The following is a 17,805-nucleotide window of genomic DNA, read 5'->3' as shown; positions in this document are numbered from 1 at the left end:
GAGGGCTCCTTCGCCCTCCCCCCCCAACATGGCGGCCCCCTCACGCCCTTCCCGCCAAAACCCGCGCGCGAGCGCCCGCCCCCTTCGCCCCTCCCCCGGCGCGGCCGGTGACGCGGCGCGAGCGCCCGCGCAGGCGCAGAGAGCGCGAGGCCGCGGCGGCGTGAGGGGAGCGGAGACACCCGGCGGGAAAAGGGGAAAAAACTGCCCGGGCTGAGGGGAAACGGGACCGATCTGCCCAGAGGTGAGGTGGAACATGGGCAGGGGGCACAGCCGAGCTTCGGGAGGGGGACGGGGAGGTGTGGGGAGGGGCAGCGGTGAAATCTGGGGAGGGCGGTTGGGAGGGGAGAAGGGAGGTTCGGGGAGGAGGAGAGGGGAGGTTTGAGGAGGGGGACAGTGAGGTCTGCAGAGATGAAGTGTGAGGAGTGGGATCGGAGAGGTTTGGGGAGTGGGATCGGAGAGATTTGGGGAGTGGGAGGAGCAGAGGTTTGGGGCAGGGAAAGAAGGGAAGTTTGAGAAGCGGGAGAGTTTGAATATGGAAAGGGGGGTCACAGAAATTTGAGGAGGAAGATCATCGAAGAGGTTTGTGGTGGGAAGTGGAGAGCTTTGGGGTGGGGGAAAGGTGAGGTTTGAGGAGGGGAGAGGAGAAGTTTGATATCTGGGGGGAGATGTGAGGGCTGCCTGCTTGGGACAGAGCTGTCTCCTTCACATAAGGTTTTACTGGGCACAGAGAAGGAAATAAAATCTGTGGGTTTCATGTGACAGAAAATACTCTGTTATCCACTGAAATAAGTGAGAATTTTCACTAAAAACACTGGTATTGCCTGGACGAGGCAGGAGCTTTCCCTCCTCCTTTTGAAGGACATTATTATTCAAAAATAGGCAAAATATGGACACTGTTCCTCAGTAACCTGGCTGAGAATCCTCCTGTTGAATAAAAAGTCACAGATTTTGCCTTTTCCCTGTGTTCTCACAGACAATGACGCCAAATAAGAGTCCAGACACTTCCCTCATCGACCTGGCTGTGAAGATGAGGAAGCAGGCTGAGACCAGGAAGGTGGTGCTGGCCTGGGGACTCCTCAATATATCTGTAGCAGGCATGATCTACACTGAAATGTAAGTTACTTGTTCCATCTGATTCAAACCAGCAAAGATTCCACTGTGTGAAGCCCTAAATATCCCCCAAGATGGAATTTCTGCTAAATTCTCCCTTCTTGTTTTGCTTTTCAGGACTGGGAAACTCCTAAGCACATATTACAACATCACCTGCTTTCCACTCTGGTACATTGGTGAGTCGCTGCAGCATTTAAATCAAATTTCAGGATTGCTCTTTGCTCGTTTTTATAGCTGGGAGATCGTTTTTAAGGCAGGGCTTTTTTTTTTTTTTTTTTTTTGTTCTGTTTGAGTTTTAAACCAAAACTTTGTTTAGTTTTTTGTGATCTCCCTTGAAGCTGCTGGAGTTCCATCCTTTTTAGGGGCAGATGAGGAGTGTTAACAGCTTTTTATCTATGGGAAATGGGCAGAAGGACATACTTAATGTGTGAAATCTTTCTTAATGTGTGGATTAAGGCTTTAGAAAACCTTAGATTTATGTTCCTGCTGTGTTGTGCTCTGGGTATGGGTGATATTTTACAACAATTCAAGTTGGTTTCACAGGAGGAGACTCTAAGCTCTGTCAAACAGGATGGAAAGAAGCAAGAATCATGAGATTTCTTTTTTGGAAAATAACAATCCCATTTTAAAATGTATAAATTAATTTCAGCAGTGAGGAAAATTATCTCCAATGGTTCTTGCCTGAGAAAGTGAAGAAATCTTGGATACTTCCCCAAACTGGCAGCACTAATAATGACCTTTTTTAAATAGACTTAGCCTGGTTTTGCAAATAATGTAAGTTTTGCTCAAAGCATGCCAGAAACTCGTGTGTTTCTTGCAGAATTTGCCCTGGCAGCCCTGTTCAGCCTCAACGCCCTGTTTGACTTCTGGAGGTACTTCACCTACACAGCAGCACCAGCCAGCTTGGTGACGAGTCCCAGCCAGCAGATCATGGGCTGGCTGCGCAAGGCAGGTGGGGAATAAACTCTCCTTTTGTTCTTTCCGTGGTTTTATTGTTGTTTCTCCAGTTCTGGGTTCTGTATTCTGAATTAGCTCCTGACAAGAGCTGTAAGCTGAGCTGGGCCTTTGGGCTAGTCCTGTGCAGGGCCAGAGCTGGGCTCCATGTTGTGGTTTAGTTTGTGCCATTGGAAGTGGAACTAATTGTGTTTTGGATAATTGAGACGTTAATTAGTGTGGTGCAGACGAGGGCAGTGGGCAGGTGGAGGAGCTGATGGAGCATTAGAGAAGGCCCCAGCAGGATTTACTCCGAGCTGGGCTATGAGCCTCAGTTTGATCCGAGTTCTGTAGGGAACAGCCTTCCAGTGTCCCTCTGAACATCTCTGGAATTGCCCTGAATATTTTTTCAGTGGAGAAGGGCACTGTGGGTAACTGCTGGTGCTTGCCTTGCAGCTGTACAGATCACCCCTCCGCGGGAGGCAGCAGCCAAGCGAGTGCTGTCCCTGACGCCGTCCCCTCCCATCCAGGGCCAGTGCGTGCTGAGCTACAGCCCCTCGCGCTCGCCCAGCGCCAGCCCCAAGTTCTCTGCAGGCTGCCTGAGTGGCTACAGCCCCCAGCTCCAGGCTCTGGCAGGGACCAGCCCCTCTCACAGCACCTCGGGCACCTATTCACCCAGCAGCAGCTACACCAAGGTAATCACCAGGATGCTCCCCGTGGCACAGCTTCGGCCTTGTCAATGACAAGAAATGAATTTTTTGTTGTTGTTTTCTCCCGAGGTTTCCAGCTTCAGTCACTCTCCCAATGGATCTCCCTATTCCATGAGTGTTGGACCTGTGGACAGTGCTGGGATCAGGTCTCACTACCGATTCTCCCCCATCCTGTACAACAATTCCACCTACAAAGACGACTGCATCACAGATGTCAAATCCCTGGACACCTTCCTGAGGAACGAGGAGGAGAAACAGCACCGAGTTCAGCTGGGTAAATTGAGGGGTTTGATGGGACAAGCTTGGCAGGGAAGAGGTGTTGGTTTTATCCGGTGTTGGCTTTTGTGGTGGGAGAAGTACCAGTAAAAAGGTACCATTCAATTATGGATCACCTGTGAGCTTGGCAAAGGACCTGCTCCTAGTGGGGAGCTGGGGCGTGAGGTAGAAGCTCATTGTTTCCCCTCAGGCAGTTTTCCTCCAGTAATTCCTGGGAACAGGATCTAAGCATGGGAATGCTGCTGGATTATCTCTGTAGCAGTTGGTTGCTGTAATAACTGAGATAAGATCACCTTGATAAGAGGGGGGTTTTGTCTAAGTGGTTTCAGATAAGGGGCTGAATCCAGTGCGTTTTTCTCCTGGATTAGAGCAACCAAGATAAGGAGAAAGGGGATGAACTAGACCCAATAAGTTTTTGTCCTGGCTTGGGACAATCAAGATAAGGGTAACTGTGGTGTTTCTGCACAGTGACTTCAGTGTGTTCACTCTCACTGACCTGTTGTCCCCGAGCTGTTTCTCCAGAGTCACTTGGCAATAATGGAACTTCTTGATGGATTAATCTTTCCAGGAAGCTCAGATTCCAGCTCTCCCTCCAGCAGCCCAACGTTTTGGAACTACAGCCGCTCCATGGCAGACCACGCACAGATCCTGAGGAAGTTCCAGTATCAGCTGGCCTGCAGGTCCCAGGCTCCTTCTGCACACAAGGATGAAGCTGATCTGACCTCCAAACAGGCTGCAGAAGAGGTAAATTCCACCAAAAAAAAGTCAAGAGGGAGAGATGGGATTTTAAAATCTACCTTTGTGCAAAGGTTTGGATTTGAGCTGCATTAGGAATGTGGGGGAAAAAAGTCCTCTAGCATTCAGCCAGCTCCTTTCTTTTGCAAGCAGCAGGAATTGTCACAGACCCTAAAAACTCTGGGTTCTGTGAGGTTCTCGTGTGGATTGAATAAACCTTTCCATAGGTTTGGGCTCGGGTGACAATGAACCGGCAGCTCCTGGATCACATGGATTCCTGGACAGCAAAATTCAGGAATGTAAGTCCCTCCCTGAGGAGTTCCAAGTGGGAAAATTCCTCCATGTCCTCTGTGCCCGAGATGGGAAGGGGTGCAGTGCCTGTCTGAGGGTTGGGGTGCTCTGTCACACTCAAATCCTACACATTTATCATCTCCCTGCTCTCCTGAGCCAAACAGGAGAGGGCTGCATCCATCAGTTTGTGCTTGCAGGGCTGTGGTTCACAATCCCCTTTCCTCACTGTCCAGAAAAGCTCCACCTGATACAGATGGGTTTTCCCAACTCCTTTACGTTGAATTTTCTGCCTTTTCAGAAGCTGTTAAAGGATCACTTAAATTCTGCCTGGCTTGATAATTGAATTCAGTGATTTCCCTCCTTGATTGGCTTCAGTGTTTCTGTGGAACTGCTTTGTGCTTGTGGTGGGGGTGATTGTAGGGTCTAAGCTGAGGGGTTTATTAAACATTCCTGTTGCTTCTGAGCGTGAATTTTCCCCTTTTTCCCTCCCAGTGGATCAATGACACCATTCTGGTGCCCCTGGTGGAAGAGATGGAATCTGTGAGCACTCAGCTGAGGAGGATGGGCTGTCCAGAACTGCAGATCGGAGGTAGGATCAGCAGCCAGGGGATTCCTTGGAATGGGTGGTACATAAATTAGGTTTGGGAAATAGTTTTGTTCCATTTCTGCTCTCTTTTGATGTTGTCTTTGTTCCACCTCCTGCATTTCTTTAAGCTGGGAAGGGTTTCCATAATGTTTCTATAAATATCAATGCTTGGACACTTGGGTACGATTCTTAAATTCCTTTTTTTCTCCCATAAGTTTAATTTTACAGCTCAAATTATCAATAAGAATTGACTGTTAATCAGGCAGAAAGCATTTCAAAGACAGATGGGCTGTAAATTCTCAAAATTTGTGTTTCCCAAAAGTCTCACTGTTTCCACTGCTATGTGCTTTTCCAGGGTCTTCCTTCAGTTCACCCACTTCCTGAAAGAACTGGGGTTTTTAAAATTCTTAGAATTTTTTAAAAATTCTCATGAACTGGAGTTCTCTTTTTCAAGTCAGATTAGGATCTGCAGCAGCTGCTTGTCCTGTTGTTTCAAATTAACTGGGAAGTGGATTTGACGTGCTGCCTTTTTGGGTTGTTCTTAGAGTGTTTCCTCCAACGCTACTGTTGCAAAGTGCTTAAAAAAACCTGTAAATGCTGCTTTTGTTTTCACTTTGTTTCTCTCCAGCTGCTCTTTCAGTTCCTGTTGCTTCCTTGTAGCTGATGTGAAGGAGATTTTGCTACTTTGTAGTGGCTGGGCCGTTTGGGGTGTGTGGGGTGTGAGATGTTCCCAGCCCCGGGCAGGCGCTGGCCGCGCCCCGCTGAGGCTGAGGCCGTGTCTGTTGCAGAAGCCAGCATCAGCAGCCTGAAGCAGGCAGCCCTGGTGAAAGCTCCACTCATCCCCACCCTCAACGCGCTGGTGCAGTACCTGGACCTCACCCCAAACCAGGAGTATCTGGTGGAAAGGATCAGAGGTTGGTGCTGCTGCTCTTCTGATTGCCAGACATTTCTATACTGCAGTGAGCTCCTTGGCTCTGCAGCCCAGAGCAGCTGGGGCTGTCCCTGTGTCCCTGGAATGGCCTGGGCCAGGCTGGACAGGGCTTGGAGCACCCTGGGACAGGGGGAGGTGTCCCTGCCATGGCAGGGGTGGCACTGCATGATCCCTCAGTTTCCCTCCAATCCAAACCATTCCATGATTTCCTCCTTCCTGCTCAGGGTGAAATTGAATCACTTCATTATCCACAAACAAAAATCATCCTCTAACTTCACCCCTTGGATCAATATCTTCCCCACCAATTTGGATTGTTCCCATTTCCTACAGCAGAACCCCGCTTTGTTTAGATGCACTTCCAGCCCCCAGGAAGGGAATAACTGCCGCGGTTGCAGCGGGGGCGGCCGCCGCGGTTGCAGCGGGGTGGCGGCCGCCGCGGTTGCAGCGAGGGGGCAGCCGCCGCGGTTGCAGCGAGGGGGCGGCCGCCGCGGTTGCAGCGGGGTGGCGGCCGCCGCGGTTGCAGCGAGGGGGCAGCCGCCGCGGTTGCAGCGGGGTGGCGGCCGCCGCGGTTGCAGCGGGGTGGCGGCCGCCGCGGTTGCAGCGGGGTGGCGGCCGCCGCGGTTGCAGCGGGGTGGCGGCCGCCGCGGTTGCAGCGAGGGGGCGGCTGCCGTGGTTGCAGCGGGGTGGCAGCTGCTGTCATTGCAGAGCTCTCGCAGGGAGGGTGCATGAGCTCCTTCCGCTGGAACGGAGGAGGGGATTTCAAGGGCCGCAAATGGGACACGGACCTTCCCACCGACTCCTCGGTGAGTTCCAGGCACACCTGGATCCCAGGGATGCCTGCATTTTGGGATAGGGTTTGGAGGGAGCAGCCAGGAAGCCTTTGAGGAACATGGGGAAATCAGAAAATGGAGCTATGCAGTTTTGGTGCTGGATAATTGAAGAGATTCCATTGCTGGAAGTGGAAAATCAACCTTGAAATGGGATTTGATTTTCTGGTTGGGAACATGGTTAAATATTTGGAATTGTCCAGCTGTAGAGCAGCTCTGAATGTCCTGATAAACAGGAACAGCTCAAAAGTGCAAGTGAAGTTTTGACATTAATTTAAGGCTATTAGAAAAAAAAAAAAACAGACAATTTCACATTTTTCTTAATTGTGGGCAATACAATGCTGTGAGCTCCAAGGTGCATCTCCCAGATTTTTTAAGTTTTGTAGCATTTTTTCCTAGCAAATCCTTTGTTCTCCCTGCCAAACAACTCCTGTTGGGTATAAGGAACACAGAAAGCACCAGATCACAGATAATTGCTGATGTTACCCACATAAAATATTGAGAACTCTCCAGAAAGGGTTGAAACAACCCTCAGGCTGTCCTGGTTTTCTGGGTGCTCATCCCAGGATTTTATTTCACAATTTTGGTATTCCTAGGACTTGCGGCCAGCCCAGACTTTGCAGTGATTTTCATGAGGGAAAGGGAGAAGGTTCCTTGCTGGGTTTGGGGTGGGCAGAGCTGTTTTTTGGGCTCCTCTGCTGTTCTCAGCCAAATCTGAAACTGGTGATTTAGGCATGAAGCTGCTCCTAAGCCTGGGGTTAGACCAGCGTTGTAACCACAGATTAGCATAGAGTGGGATTAACTCCTGGGGTCACGGGGAGGAAGCTGCTGGGTTTTGGGGCCATTGCAGTGAGATTTGGCTGTGTTTGCCCAGATCCTGATGCACGTGTTCTGCACTTACCTGGACTCCAGGCTCCCGCCTCACCCCAAGTATCCTGATGGCAAAACCTTCACTTCCCAGCACTTCATCCAGACTCCAGATAAACCAGGTACTGGGCTGGCCTGGAGCTGCTCTTTTCCTCTGGGATCATGGCAGCACCTCTGAAATCAGCACCTCTGAAATGTTTTTTTAAATTAATTTTGAATTCAGACACTTCAAACGAAAACGTGTTCTGCATCTACCAGAGCAGCATCAACCCACCCCACTATGAGCTGATCTACGAGTGCCACGTCTACAGCCTGCCCAAGGTACAGGGCTCTGTTCTTCTCCTACTCTCAGGAATCCTTTCCAGGGCTGATTTGGGATCTTTTGAAATCCCAGACACATTTTGGTCCATTTCCACAGAGGCTGGTCCAGCTTGGGCTTTGCCCAGCATGTGGTGCTTACTCTTCTGCTGAAAACCACCTGTGGTGTCTGTTTAGGAGACAGGAGTTCCTGAGCAGGACCTTCCTCTTGTTAATTTTCTGTAAAAATTTATTGTAAAACCTCAAATCACAATCCCTGGTGGGTGATGTCACTGGTGTCACCCCTTGAGGGTAGTGGAAATTCTGAAGGGAAGTTCCAAACTAGGAAAATTCTGAGATTTTGAATTGGTTTGATTTCTAAATCCTTGTCTCTCTCTGTGGCTCCAGGGCAGAAACAACATGTTCCACACCTTGCTGATGTTCCTGTACATCATAAAGACAAAGGAATCTGGGATGCTGGGGTAGGTATCCCGTGGGAACAAGATGGGAATGGTGTCAGACCAAAACCACCACGGTGGGCTGATAATTAATGGTGCTAAAATCGAATTAACAGCAGCTTTTAACTGGAAATGACTAATTGTGATCCTTTTGGGCTTTGCAGGCGTGTAAATCTGGGCTTATCAGGAGTCAACGTCCTGTGGATCTTTGGGGAATAATGGGACACAGCTCTGGGATCAGCTTGGACTTGAACGTGGATTTGCTAAAAGCAGGACAATTAAAGCTCAGCTTTGTGGACAGAGGGAGGAAGTGTCTGTAATTCCCCTGTGGATTTTGTCAAGGCATTACATAGAACGTTTCCCTGTGGGAATGAACTCCAGACAGGAGTTCTCCTTCCTGCTCCTCACCTCAACCAGTCCTGCCTAAACTGAGCTTCACTGATCTCAGACTAAACCAAACCAAACCTCTGGATGTGCAGCTGGAACAGCCTCCCCAAGGCTGTGCACAGCTGTGAGCCCTTGGAGGGATAAAGCAACTTGGACAACTTCAGCATCCAAGAAATTCCAAGTCCGGAAGCTCAGACTCAGTTTTACTTCATTTTATTCTGCATGATAAAAATCAATTATTTTTATCCCTGATGATTGGTGTAATTGTAATTTCTGACCCCTCAAGACATTCCTGCAGCTGAAAAGGAAAGACAAAACCATGTTTGTCTTGCTGAGTTCAGCAAATACGAATTTTACTTATATTTTTAATTTTTATTTTCATTGTTTTGTACAAAACCAGCGTGGCCTCCCCTCTTAGGGGGCCTTGAGGGCTCTGAACTCCCCAGGTACCTTCACTGCCACCAACTCTCACCTGCCTTTAATTTTTGAATTTAATTTTCCTTCAGCTTTTTTCACTAATTACCACCTAATTTGGGAGCTTTATGCACCTTGGTGGGAAAGCAGGCCCTACACACCCACAGGTTTCTGGGAATGTCCCTATTTTGGTAAAAGCACTTGGACTTGCTTCAATGAAAGGATCAGTCAATCTTTGTCAAATTTCTCTGAGGGGCAGGGGGAGAATTTGTTGTAAATTCTGGTAAATGAGTATTTTAGAAGTGTATATAGGACCATAAACACACGGAATCATTGTACTGTATTTTTTACTGAGGAGAGGCAAAGTGGCTGTTTTTTGGTGTGAACTGACTGGGTTTGGGGACTCTGTCTCTCTTCCCTGGGGGCCCTGGGTTTTTCCAAGGAACTGGTAACAAAAAGGCTCATTTGGTTCTTGTATTAAATGAGTTTGTTTTCTCAAACACTTCTTGGGGTTTTTCTTGTGTCCAGCGTGACCACATTCATCCATGTACCACAGGAATGCTCAAGAACCAGACTTAGCTGGGTTTCACCCCAAAACTCTTCCCTTCAAGGACAGCACAGCCCCATGAGCTCTGTCAGTCTCACATTCTAAAAACCTGAAATGCAGAAATCCTTTCTTTCACCAAAAAGTGGGGATCCTCAGGAAGAGCCCATCCCTGGGTGCCCTGGGCTCTGCAGCCCCAGGACCCTGCACGTTTTTGGGGTACCCAGAACCCCAAATCCCTCTGTGTGCCCAGGATCCTGCACAGCCTCTTCCCACACAGCCTCCAGATGGATCCTTTTGCACCCCAAAGGATCACACGGCCCAGTCCCTGTGCACCCCAAAGGATCACACAGCCCAGTCCCTCTGTACCCCAAAGGATCACACGGCCCAGTCCCTGTGCACCCCAAAGGATCACACAGCCCAGTCCCCGTGCACCCCAAAAGGATCACACGGCCCAGTCCCTGTGCACCCCAAAAGGATCACACGGCCCAGTCCCTGTGCACCCCAAAGGATCACACAGCCCAGTCCCTGTGCACCCCAAAAGGATCACACGGCCCAGTCCCTGTGCACCCCAAAGGATCACACAGTCCAGTCCCTGTGCACCCCAAAGGATCACACGGCCCAGTCCCTCTGTACCCCAAGGATCACACGGCCCAGTCCCTCTGTACCCCAAAGGATCACACGGCCCAGTCCCTCTGTACCCCAAAGGATCACACGGCCCAGTCCCTGTGCACCCCAAAGGATCACACACCCCAGTGCCTGTGTACCCCAAAGGATCACACAGCCCAGTGCCTGTGCACCCCAAAGGATCACACACCCCAGTCCCTGTGCACCCCAAAGGATCACACAGCCCAGTCCCTGTGCACCCCAAAGGATCACACAGCCCAGTGCCTGTGCACCCCAAAGGATCACACACCCCAGTCCCTGTGCACCCCAAAGGATCACACAGCCCAGTCCCTCTGTACCCCTCCCAAAGGATTACACAGCCCAGTCCATGTGCACCCCAATCCTCTCTGCTTCACGCCCCTCAGTCCCTGTGCACCCCAACTCATCACACACCCCAATACATGACACCCGTCAGTCCCTGTGAACCCCAATACACTGTGCACCCCAATAGATCACACACCCCAGTCTTTGTGCACCCCAATACCTGGTACACTCTGGTTCCTGTACACCCCAATACATCACATATCCCACTATCTCTGCGCCCCAACTCATCCCACACCCCAGTCAGGCCCTGTGCCCCCCAATTCCCATCCACCCTGCTCCCTGTGCTCGCCAGCACATCACACATCCCAATGCACTCTGCACTCCCAGTACAGACCCCAGACTCCTGAGTACCCCAGTCCTGGTGTCCCCTGACACCCTGTGCACCCCAAATTAATCGTGCACCCCATTCCTGCTCACATTCTGCACCACAGGCCCTGCTCCCCGTGCACCCCAAAACTGCCCTGCCCCTGCTCCCCGTGCACCCCAACACTGCACTGCCCCTGCTCCCCGTGCACCCCAACACTGCACTGCCCCTGCTCCCCGTGTACCCCAACACTGCACAGCCCCTGCTCCCCGTGCACCCCAACTCTGCACTGCCCCTGCTCCCCATGCACCCCAACACTGCACAGCCCCTGCTCCCCGTGCACCCCAACACTTCACAGCCCCTGCTCCCTGTGCACCCCGATTCGTCACAGCCCCCTGTTTCTGAAGGCCCTGACTCTGCCCCCCACATCCCCGTGCACCCCGATACACGGCACACCCCAGATCTCGTTCATTCTGATCCCTGGGCACGCCCCACACACTGTGCACCCCAATTCCCCAGCACCCCGATATCTGCACCCTCTCACCTGTGTACCCCGTTACACCGCACAACCCGCTCTCTCTGCTCCCCATTATTCCATGCACCCCGCTCTCTCTGTACCCCAAAACAGGGCGCACCCCGCTCTCTCTGCAGCCCGTTATTCCACTTATCCCGCTCTCTCTGCCCCCCGTTATTCCACGCACCGCGGTCCCCGCGCACCCCCATCCCCGCACACCCCGATCCCCGTCCCGTTCCCAGGTGCATCCCCCCGCGGCGGGGTCGGCCAGGCCCCTCCCGCTGGGCCGGGGGCGGCTCCCGGGGGCGCGCATGTCCGGCCCCGCCCGTTAAATTCCGGCGGGCGGGCCGGGCCGGGACCACCCGCGCTGCACCTGCGGCTCTCGCCATGGCCACTGACATCGAGCCCGGTCGCCGTCGCCGCTGCTGCGCGCAGGACACGCCCGGTGAGCTGAGGCGGGGTGGGCACCACCGGGGGTCCCCCATCCCTGGTTCTCACCGGGTCCTACCCCTCCTGACCCCCACACCGGGCACCGAGCGGGAATTCCCCGCCAGGTACCGGGCGCTGGAGGAGTCCCCCCCTCCTGAGCATCCCTGGGTACCGCTCTGGGAGCTCTGTGTCCACCCTGCGGGGTTTGGGGACCAAGGTGACACCCCAGCACAGCAGCACTCGGCTGTCCCGCCGTGCCGAGCCCGGGCAGGGTGTGGGGATGTGGCCCCAGTGTGACTCCAGCAGCTCCCGCAGATGCTCCCAAGGTCCCGGATTCCCGCGGTGACAGCGACGGCCCCCGCCGGGGCTCCCTCTGCGACCGGCACTGCGCTGCCATCAACAACGTGCAGGGGGACCTGGGGGAGCTGGGCTGCCACCTGCACCGTCCCCGTGTCCCCCCAGGTAGGCTGGCTGTGGGATGGGCTGGGCGTGGGGCCCTGGGGGGGTCCCACACCCGCTGTGACACCCCTGTGTGTCACCCACAGCCACATCCACCCCGTCCTGCTGCCAGCAGCACTCGGAGGAGGTGTGTGAGAGCTGCGTGGTGAAAACCACCCTGACCGCCGAGAATGCTGTGGAGGCCAACAAGCTCTCCAACAACTACAAGGTGGGTGGGGGCACCCGTGGGTGCTCCTGGAGGGCTGTAATGGGTTTTAATTTTCCTCTTCTTCACTCGTCCCAAAACCAACTCCTCTCTCTGCAGTTTGGCTTCAAGAAATGGAAGAGCCACGTGACGGAGCGGCCCTGGGAGGACCGGTCAGAGATTGTCAAGGAGCTCTACTCTGACCTCAACATCATCCGAGGCTCTGGAGGTGGGTGGCCTTGGGGACAACCCAGTGTGGGTTTGGGCAGCTGCAGGTGACAACGGTCCCACCTGGTGCCTTCCCTCCTGCAGGGTCCACGCTGACGTGTGGGAATGTCCTTTACCTGCTGCTCTTTGGCTGGTGGCTCTCGCTCCTCTACGTCCTCGTGGCTGCCGTGATGTTTGTCACTGTCATGGGGGCTCCTTATGGTGAGTTCCAAATTTGGGACCCCCTGTGAGGGCTGGAGTAGCTCAGAACTGCACCAGTAGGTGGTGGGGTCTCCTGGATCCCTTCTCCATGAAGTGTCCCAGTAGGTGGAAGGAACACTGATGGTCATGTCCCCACAGGGAGGCTCTGCTGGGATCTGGCTGGGTATTTCCTCTGGCCCTTTGGCAAAGTGATCCAGAGAGTGGAGGTAAGGGTGCCTTGAGAACCCCTGGGGGGGTTTGGGGTGCCCTATGCACACCCTGATGTCCCCCCTCTCCCCAGGTGCCCAAATCCCATCAGGCATATGAGGCCGGCGTGGGGGAGAGCTCAGCCCTGCTCGGGGGTCCCACACCGCTCCGCTGGCGCCCACGGTGCTGGGTGGGCACTGGATACTGGGTGAGCCCCGTGCTGGCCCTGGTGCCATCACCCCTGGAGCCCCCAGCGTGGTGGGCAAGGTGCCCACGGGCCCCTTCCCTCCCCTGGGCTCAGTGGTTTGGGGGTCAGTCCCTGAAGGTGCCCTCCTGTTAACAGCATCATGCCAGCACCGCGGTGTGGCTGTGCCTGGGCTACCCCCTGCTGGCACTGGCCCACGGGCTCGTGTGTGTCACCGCCTGGCTCCTCATCGTCCTCATCCCTGTGGCCAAGCTGAGCGCCCGCGCCACCTCCCGTGTCCTGCTGCTGCCCCCAGAGCGGGTGCTCATCCAGCACCTGAGGATGGTGAGTGACTCTGGGCAGGGGCAGGGTCCCACACCCTGCTCGGGGGGCCATTTTGGGCTGGGGGTGACCCTCTTGTCCCTCTGCAGACAGAGGTGCCTCTGGAGGGAGAGGTGATTCTCTGCTGCTACCGTGCTGCCAACCCCTACTACTACAAATACGCCGTGGACGGCATCAACGTCTTTGCTGTCAGTATCCTTCTGGGAGTGGAGGGGGACGGGTGGGGAGCGAGCCCAAATCCACCCCCTCTGCTGTGTCCTTGACTGGCACCCCAGACCTGCTGCCCCTGGTGCTGGTGACGCTGGTGCTGGGCTACGTGGACAGCCCCAACCACCTGACCGGCTCTGCTGTCAAGTTCACCTTGGCCCTGCTCTCCATCATGCCCCTCTCCTACTACATCGGCATGGCCATCGCCAGGTGAGTGGTGACGGGGGACACTTGGTGGCCAAGTGGGGACACTCCAGCCCTGCTGTGACACCCTTTTGCTCCTCTCCAGCATCTCAGCCCAGAGCAATTTCGCAGTGGGGGCGGTGGTGAACGCCACGTTTGGCTCCATCACCGAGCTCACCTTCTACATCACCGCCCTCATCAAGGGCTCGCGAGAGGGCAACCGCTGCTACGCCGAGGTGGTCAAGTCAGCTCTGACAGGGACACTGGTGGGCTGTGTCCTCTTTGTGCCGGTGAGACGGGTGGCACTGAGAGCTGGGAGGGTGCTGTGAGCAAAGCACTGATGGGGTTTTTTTTCTGTCCCCAAGGGTCTGTGCATGGTGATCGGGGGCATCCGGCACCAGGAGCAGCGGTTCAACAGCCGCTCTGCGGGCGTCAGCTCGGCCCTGCTCTTCCTCTCCGTGGGAGGTGAGCTGGGGACGGGGGTGTCCCCAGGTCTGGGGGTCCCACCAGGGTGGGTGCCTGCTCCATGTCCTGTCCCTGCAGGTGTCTTTGCCCCAACGCTCTTCTCCAAGGTGTACGGGAAGCTGGTCTGTGGCGAGTGCCACAACGTCACCCAGAACCCGCTGGGCCACTACCTCTGCCACAACTGTCACTTTGACCTGGTGAGTGGGGACCGGGACCCCCAACAGGGGGAATTCGGGATCAGGGATGCTCTGAGCCCCCCTGGCTCTCATGCTGGGTGGTGGCAGTGGGGCTGTCCCTTGTCCCCTGTATGTCTGTTGACAGGTGCTCTCTCTGCAGATGGACAACAACGGCACCCTCTACTACAGCCACGTCCAGTGAGTGTCCATGCAGTGGGGACAGAGCTGTCCGCACACTGGGGTGGCACCTCCTGGGTTTGGTTGTGTTCCTACATCCAGGGCCCCTCTCCACCCCAATGATGCAGTGCCCCATTTCCTCATCCCCAGGGGAAGTCTCCTGGGGTCTCTGTGCCAGACCCTGGTGGCACTGACAGTGTCACCTGTGTCCCACAGACCCCTGGTGTACACGGTGTCCATCCTGCTCCCTGCTGCCTACCTCATCGGGCTCTTCTTCACCCTCAAAACCCACACACACATCTACGACATCCACATCAGCGACTGTCACAGTGAGTGTCCCCAAATGTCCTGGCTGCAGGGCTGGCTCTTGTCACTGCTCTGGAGTGTCCCACACGTCTCTGCTCTCTCCCCAGTGCCTGGCCACCACCACAGTGCCGTGGTCCACTGGTCCCGCTGGCGGGCCCTGGTCATCCTCCTGCTCTCCACCCTCTGCATGTCGGCCTGTGCTGACCTGGCCACGGAGCACATCAGCCCCATCCTCACCAACTCTACGATCTCACAGGTGAGCTGCCTCTGGCTGTCCCTGAGGACCACGATGTGCCCTCCAGGGATGGGGACCTGCCCTAGCTGCAGTTGGAACCCCAAAAGCAGTGGGAGAAAGATGCTGAGATGTCTGCACGCTTGGCCAGGGCCTGGATGTGGTCGGGCCCAGGCTGATGTCACCTCTTCCCTGCAGTACTTCATTGGTGTCACCGTGCTGGCAATGGTGCCTGAGCTGCCAGAGATTGTCAATGGCATCCAGTTTGCCCTGCAGAACAACCTGAGCTTGAGGTGAGATGGCTCCAAGGATGAGTTTTGGGGTGGTTCCTGTGCTCTGTCCCAATCCCACTGCCGTGCCTTGGTGCCCATGATGGGCTGCCCAGCCACTGGTGGGCCAGAGTCTGTGACAGTTTGTCCTCAAGGAGATTGGTCACTCAAAAAACAGTGTCAGAACTGGGATGGGCTCTGTGGTTTGGGATTTTCTCAGCCAGACACAGCCCCTAAGCTGTGTCCCTCCTTCCTCCCCAGCATCGAGATCGGGAACTGCATTGCGGTGCAGGTCTGCATGCTCCAGATCCCCATCCTGGTGCTCTTCACCATCTTCTACGTGAGTAGCCCCAGGCCAGCCCTGGGGGCCCTCCTGCAGCAGGGTTGGGGACACGGTGTCTGTGGGACATGGGAAGGACACAGCTGCCCTTGCCAGTGTCCCCTCTGCTCAGTGAAGGGCAAATGGGGTCAGATGTCTCCTGGTGCTGTCCCCACCCTGGGGACATGTGGCAGAGGGGGTTTAAGGGGTGACACACGAGTCCCCAGAGAGAGTCAGTGCGGGGTTGTCCTGGTTGGCCATAAACCCCAAATCCTCTTCCTGGCAGCCAACCAACTTCACGCTCGTCTTCAGCGACCTCCACGTCTACGCCAGCATGTTCAGTGTGGTGCTCATGAACTACATCTTCATGGATGGCAAATGTGACTATTTCCAAGGTGAGCACCTCCCACAGGGCTGCCGTGGGCTTGGAGCACCCCTGTATTCCCTGGCATGGGGATGGGGGCCCAACCCTGGGGTCATCTCCTTTGTGGGGCCCTTGGCATGTGGTGACCTGAGCGATCCTGGGCTCTTGGTTGACCATCTTGCAGCTGTTCCCCTGCAGCAGCTCCAAGAGAGATCACTCCCATTTCCCCCTTTAAAAGGTTTCAAACTCCCTTTTAATGGACATTTTGTAGAGAACCATGGAAGTCCTCTACAGGGCGCTAATCCAGACCACACCAGGTCTAAACCCATGTCCCTCCTTGCTCCAGGGAGTAACTCCCTCCCCCCTCTCTGTCTGCCCCAGGCACGGTGCTGGTGATGGTTTACTTCATCCTGCTGGCCGTGTATTTCTTCGCCCCGTCGCCCAGCGGCTGCTGAGGTTTGGATTCTCCTGTCTCCAACCCCCTCGTTGGGATCAGCACCCATCAAGACCTTTTCCAGTGTCTCAGGGACTTGGCCGGGCTGGCTCCGGTCTGGAAGCGCCGTTTCCCGAAGCTCCTGCTGCTGCTGGGCTCCCCTGTGGGCCCTCAGGGATGGGAAGGGTGGTGGCAATGGGATGGCTCCCAAAATGAGGAGCCTCAAAGCCAGAGCACGTCACACAGGCATCTCCAGCCCACACTCGGGTGGCTGGAAGGAAAACTGTCCTTAGAGGAGGGTCTGGAAGGGATTTCTGTGTGTCTCGAGGACAGAGCCCTCCCTGGGGATGTGCTGCACTGGGAGGAGGTGCCTGAGAAGTCCCTCATCCTCCCAGGCCTGCCAGGGGCCTGGGAATCGCACACGGGATGTTTGATGGCACCAGAAATGCACCCAAAGGTATTTTCAGCTGTTTTGTCATTAAAGCAGTTTTGTACAAATCAGAAACAAGTTTGTTTCTCCTTAAATGAGCCTCAGGTACCAGCCTGGGCCCCTCTGTGGCCACCATTCCCTGTTCTCTGTCACCTCATCCTAGGGACAGAGACAATACGGGTGGCTGTGGGCTCCAGTTTTCTCCATGACCCTCCCAAAGCTCCAGCTCATCTCCAGCCTGGTCTTCTCTGACTGTCGTTGGTCCTCCTGGCTTTGAGGGCTGTGCCACACTCCTGAGAAGGTTCAGGGATGCTCCTGCTGTTGTCCATAGGGTGTGACAGACTGGGGACATCCCCCTCCATGCAGGGAAGTGCTGGTGGATGAGGTGAGAGGACAAAGTTTGGGCTTGGATATATTTATTATCTTTAAAAGAAAAACAATCCCAAAACAAAACACTGGCAGTTCCATTAACACAGGCAAGGAGGCTCTGGTGCCTCTTGCCTCTCCTGTTCTTTCAGCAGAAAAGCCAGGGAGTGCTGTCACAGCACTGTTGGGCTCTGACAGGATGGACAGCCCCGAGCGAGGCAGGAGCAGCCTGGGACTGCTCTCCTCTGCAGCAGCTCGTTAGTGATTAATGAAGCTGCTTTATTAAGCCTTTTTGTTTTCCTAGGGAGGCATCAGCAGGGCCAGTCCTGCTGTCCTTAGTCTGGGACATTTGGGAGCATTGCCAGGTGAGTAGCTGCAGTTTCTGATGGCAGGACACGGAAAAGGGATGGGAGGGGAGAGCAGGAGCTCTAGGAGAACCTGCTCAGTGCCACCATCTCAGTGACATTAAACAAACCATCTCTCCTGGGGTG

At 54.7% G+C, this 17,805-nt stretch overlaps 2 protein-coding genes across 2 annotated transcripts; both read left to right on the top strand.

Annotated features, from left to right (window-relative positions):
• Positions 1-106: 106 nt before the first annotated feature.
• On the top strand, positions 107-9,324 carry TMEM209 (transmembrane protein 209). Its single transcript, XM_009097435.4, has 15 exons — positions 107-241; positions 974-1,113; positions 1,228-1,286; positions 1,931-2,062; positions 2,500-2,738; positions 2,823-3,027; positions 3,598-3,773; positions 3,992-4,063; positions 4,548-4,644; positions 5,430-5,555; positions 6,278-6,375; positions 7,274-7,388; positions 7,490-7,587; positions 7,972-8,045; positions 8,186-9,324. The coding sequence occupies exons 2-15, from the start codon at positions 977-979 to the stop codon at positions 8,238-8,240; spliced, it is 1,683 nt and encodes a 560-aa protein (XP_009095683.1). The 5' UTR covers positions 107-241; positions 974-976; the 3' UTR covers positions 8,241-9,324.
• Positions 9,325-11,561: 2,237 nt separating this feature from the next.
• On the top strand, positions 11,562-17,017 carry LOC103822501 (uncharacterized). Its single transcript, XM_050985363.1, has 20 exons — positions 11,562-11,771; positions 11,930-12,065; positions 12,149-12,270; positions 12,367-12,475; positions 12,559-12,675; positions 12,814-12,881; positions 12,956-13,069; positions 13,205-13,390; positions 13,477-13,579; positions 13,663-13,804; positions 13,884-14,067; positions 14,143-14,242; positions 14,321-14,439; positions 14,579-14,616; positions 14,812-14,924; positions 15,009-15,157; positions 15,332-15,426; positions 15,664-15,742; positions 16,008-16,116; positions 16,467-17,017. Exons 1-20 carry the CDS (start codon positions 11,562-11,564, stop codon positions 16,538-16,540), a joined length of 2,367 nt encoding a protein of 788 aa, XP_050841320.1. The 3' UTR covers positions 16,541-17,017.
• Positions 17,018-17,805: the final 788 nt, after the last annotated feature.

Source organism: Serinus canaria, chromosome 1A (genome assembly GCF_022539315.1).
Source record: "Serinus canaria isolate serCan28SL12 chromosome 1A, serCan2020, whole genome shotgun sequence".
Taxonomy (NCBI): Eukaryota; Metazoa; Chordata; class Aves; order Passeriformes; family Fringillidae; genus Serinus; species Serinus canaria.
The sequence above is the reverse complement of the archived record's forward strand: the minus strand, read 5'-3'. Positions and strand labels throughout refer to the sequence as shown.